General features: G+C 54.9%; 1 protein-coding gene across 1 annotated transcript; it reads left to right on the top strand.

Moving 5' to 3' along the window:
• Window positions 1-246: 246 nt before the first annotated feature.
• LOC123254027 (mediator of RNA polymerase II transcription subunit 12-like) lies at window positions 247-2,535 on the top strand (the record flags this gene model as incomplete). Its single annotated transcript, XM_044683102.1, has 6 exons — window positions 247-438; window positions 947-1,109; window positions 1,240-1,412; window positions 1,590-1,700; window positions 1,826-2,080; window positions 2,389-2,535. Coding segments are annotated over 6 exons (1,041 nt in total), but the record flags the coding sequence as incomplete, so codon positions are not given.
• Between the last annotated feature and the right edge of the window lie 144 nt (window positions 2,536-2,679).

Raw genomic sequence — 2,679 nt, 5'->3', positions numbered from 1 at the left:
CCCCAAGCCAGCCCCTTCTCCAGCCTCCTAGCCAGCCATTCTCACTGGCCTCTAAAGGGAGGAGGGGCTAAATGGGCCAAAGCTGGCACCTGGGGGAAGTGGGACTACATCGAAGGACCCCTGCTCTCCTGCCTGCCAAGGAGGTCATGGGGGGGGGGGGGCACTTCTGGCCAGCTATAGCCTGGCCCTCCAGGGTGGGAGCAGTTCTTATGGCCTCCTTCCACCCTCACTCCCCCCCCCCTCCAGATCAGCTCCAACTTCAGCAGCATCATTGCAGAGAAGCTTCGATGTAATACCCTGCCAGACACAGGGAAACGGAAGCCCCAGGTGAATCAGAAGGATAACTTCTGGCTGGTCACCGCCCGTTCCCAGAGTGCCATCCACGCCTGGTTCACTGACTTGGCTGGGACCAAACCACTCACACACTTAGCCAAAAAGGTGAGGTGCTGCTTTCTGGGGCCTAGGGGCCGTGGAGGAGATTTCCCTCCTGGCTCCCAGCTGCCAGCTCTTCCCCCACTGCCATTTCAAGCTTGTCCCATTTGGAGCCCTCTTCATATCCTTTTTGACCTGCCCAACTGGCCCATTTGGCCATTTCCCATATATCACTCTTATCTTATGTCTTTTAGGCATAATTATCCCCCCCCCCCCCCACCAAAGGTCGCCTTCCTAACCTCTACCTTTTAAAAACCTCTAGCTTCTTTCAGAGCTCTGTCCATGGTGGCACTCTATGGATCCCCTTCTGTGCATTGCCTCTCTTGGCGCCCTGAGGTGTTAATGCACTCTCTCTTCCCAGATTACTGTTATTTTTGTATATTCGGAGAATACAGCAAGGTCCTGAAGGGAGGGATGGCCTCAAGACCTGTGGGACTCGCTTCAGTTGACCTGGGAATGGGTCCTTGTGAAATGGCTTGGGAATCCTCAGAATGCCTCTGCTGTTCCCATTCAGGTCCCCATTTTTGGTAAGAAGGAGGAAGTCTTTGGGTACCTGGCCAAGTACACAGTGCCGGTGATGAGAGCCGCCTGGCTCATTAAGATGACTTGCGCCTATTACTCAGCCATCTCAGAGACCAAGGTGAAGAAGAAGAACACCGTCGCTGACCCTTTCATAGGTGAGTGATGCCAAACCCAGAGCACCCACACCTCCAAATCCCTTTTCTTTTATGACTTCCCAAATCGGAAAGTCTCTTTCCCACATTGTTCTCTCAACATCAAGATTCCCTTTCTTGGTCCCACTTCCAGAATGGACTCAGATTATCACCAAGCATTTGTGGGAGCAGCTGCAGAAGATGGCTGAGTTTTACAGGCCAGGGCCTGGGAGCTGTATTTCTGCCTCAGGGTCCTTCTCCCATGAGGTGGATGCAGCCCTTCGTCAGTGGGACTACAATGAGAAACTGGCCATGTTCATGTTCCAGGTAGCAGGCAATGGGGTGGGCTGAGCATATTCCTGGCATGGCTCAGTGAGCAGCCAAGTTTCACTTGGTACTTACTAGGCCCCTGCTGCAGTGCCCTCAAAATGAAATCCCAGGATGGCTCTCTCTGTATCATTCCCTCCCCATTCATGCTCCTCCTTCCTACCTGGGTACTTTCAGGATGGGATGCTGGACAGGCATGAGTTCCTCACTTGGGTCCTCGAGTGTTTTGAGAAACTCCGACCTGGAGAGGATGAGCTGCTCAAGCTGCTGCTCCCCCTGCTGCTTCGGGTGAGACCCTTGGCCCTGAGGTTGCAGGGCAGGACAGGACAGAGGCGAGTCCCCCAGCTCCAGCCTTCAGTGCAAGGGGAGGGGGGCATCATTGGAGGGTTCTGAGCACTCTGTCCTTTCCACAGTACTCGGGGGAATTTGTTCAGTCTGCATACCTCTCTCGACGTCTCGCCTATTTCTGTACTCGGAGACTGGCCCTGCAGCTGGACAGTGTAAGCAGCCACCCTCCCCACGTGCTCGCTGCTCAGCCCAGCAACACATTGCCCCCCACCCCTGCTCCTCAACCCCCAACTGGCAGCCAACCCTCGACACCCTTTGGTGAATTGCTTCAGTGTCCTCAGCATCGACCTCTGGTTTTTGGGCTCAGCTGCATCCTTCAGGTGAGTGCTGGATCATGGCCAACCTTTGGGGCAAGCCGGAGATGGGGCAGGCTCTGTGTGGTGGTTGGGAGAGAGGCCAATGACAAGTGTCTCACAGAGCTGGCTTACTAGGGTCCCAAGGCAAAGGATGGTAGTGGGAGAGAGGGGAGGGTTGGGGCAAGTAGGGAAGGCCTCATCCTCCTCTTCAGCTACCTGCTGTCCATACTGGAACTGGAAGGACTTGTGCTGGGCTGGAGCTTGACACACGTCTGGCCTTGTCTTGAAAGGACCTCCTAGTAACTGGCCTTTTTGATCCATTTGTCTCTTAGAGCATCCTTCTCTGCTGCCCCAGTGCTCTCGTCTGGCACTACTCACTGACTGATAGCAGGATTAAGACGGGCTCTCCTCTTGACCACCTGCCTATTGCACCCTCCAATTTGCCCATGCCTGGGGGCAACTCTGCCTTTACTCAACAGGTACCCCAACTAGTGGGTAGGCTAATAGTTAAGGGGGGCTCAGAAGAAGGCACTGCAGTCCCACTGCAGGGAAGGCCTCTTGTGGTGCTGTTCCTTTTGGCCATCCCCAACCCCTCTCTCTCTCTCTCTCTCTCTCTCTCTCTC

This window comes from Gracilinanus agilis, unplaced genomic scaffold (genome assembly GCF_016433145.1).
Source record: "Gracilinanus agilis isolate LMUSP501 unplaced genomic scaffold, AgileGrace unplaced_scaffold13129, whole genome shotgun sequence".
Classification (NCBI taxonomy): Eukaryota; Metazoa; Chordata; class Mammalia; order Didelphimorphia; family Didelphidae; genus Gracilinanus; species Gracilinanus agilis.
The sequence above is the reverse complement of the archived record's forward strand: the minus strand, read 5'-3'. Positions and strand labels throughout refer to the sequence as shown.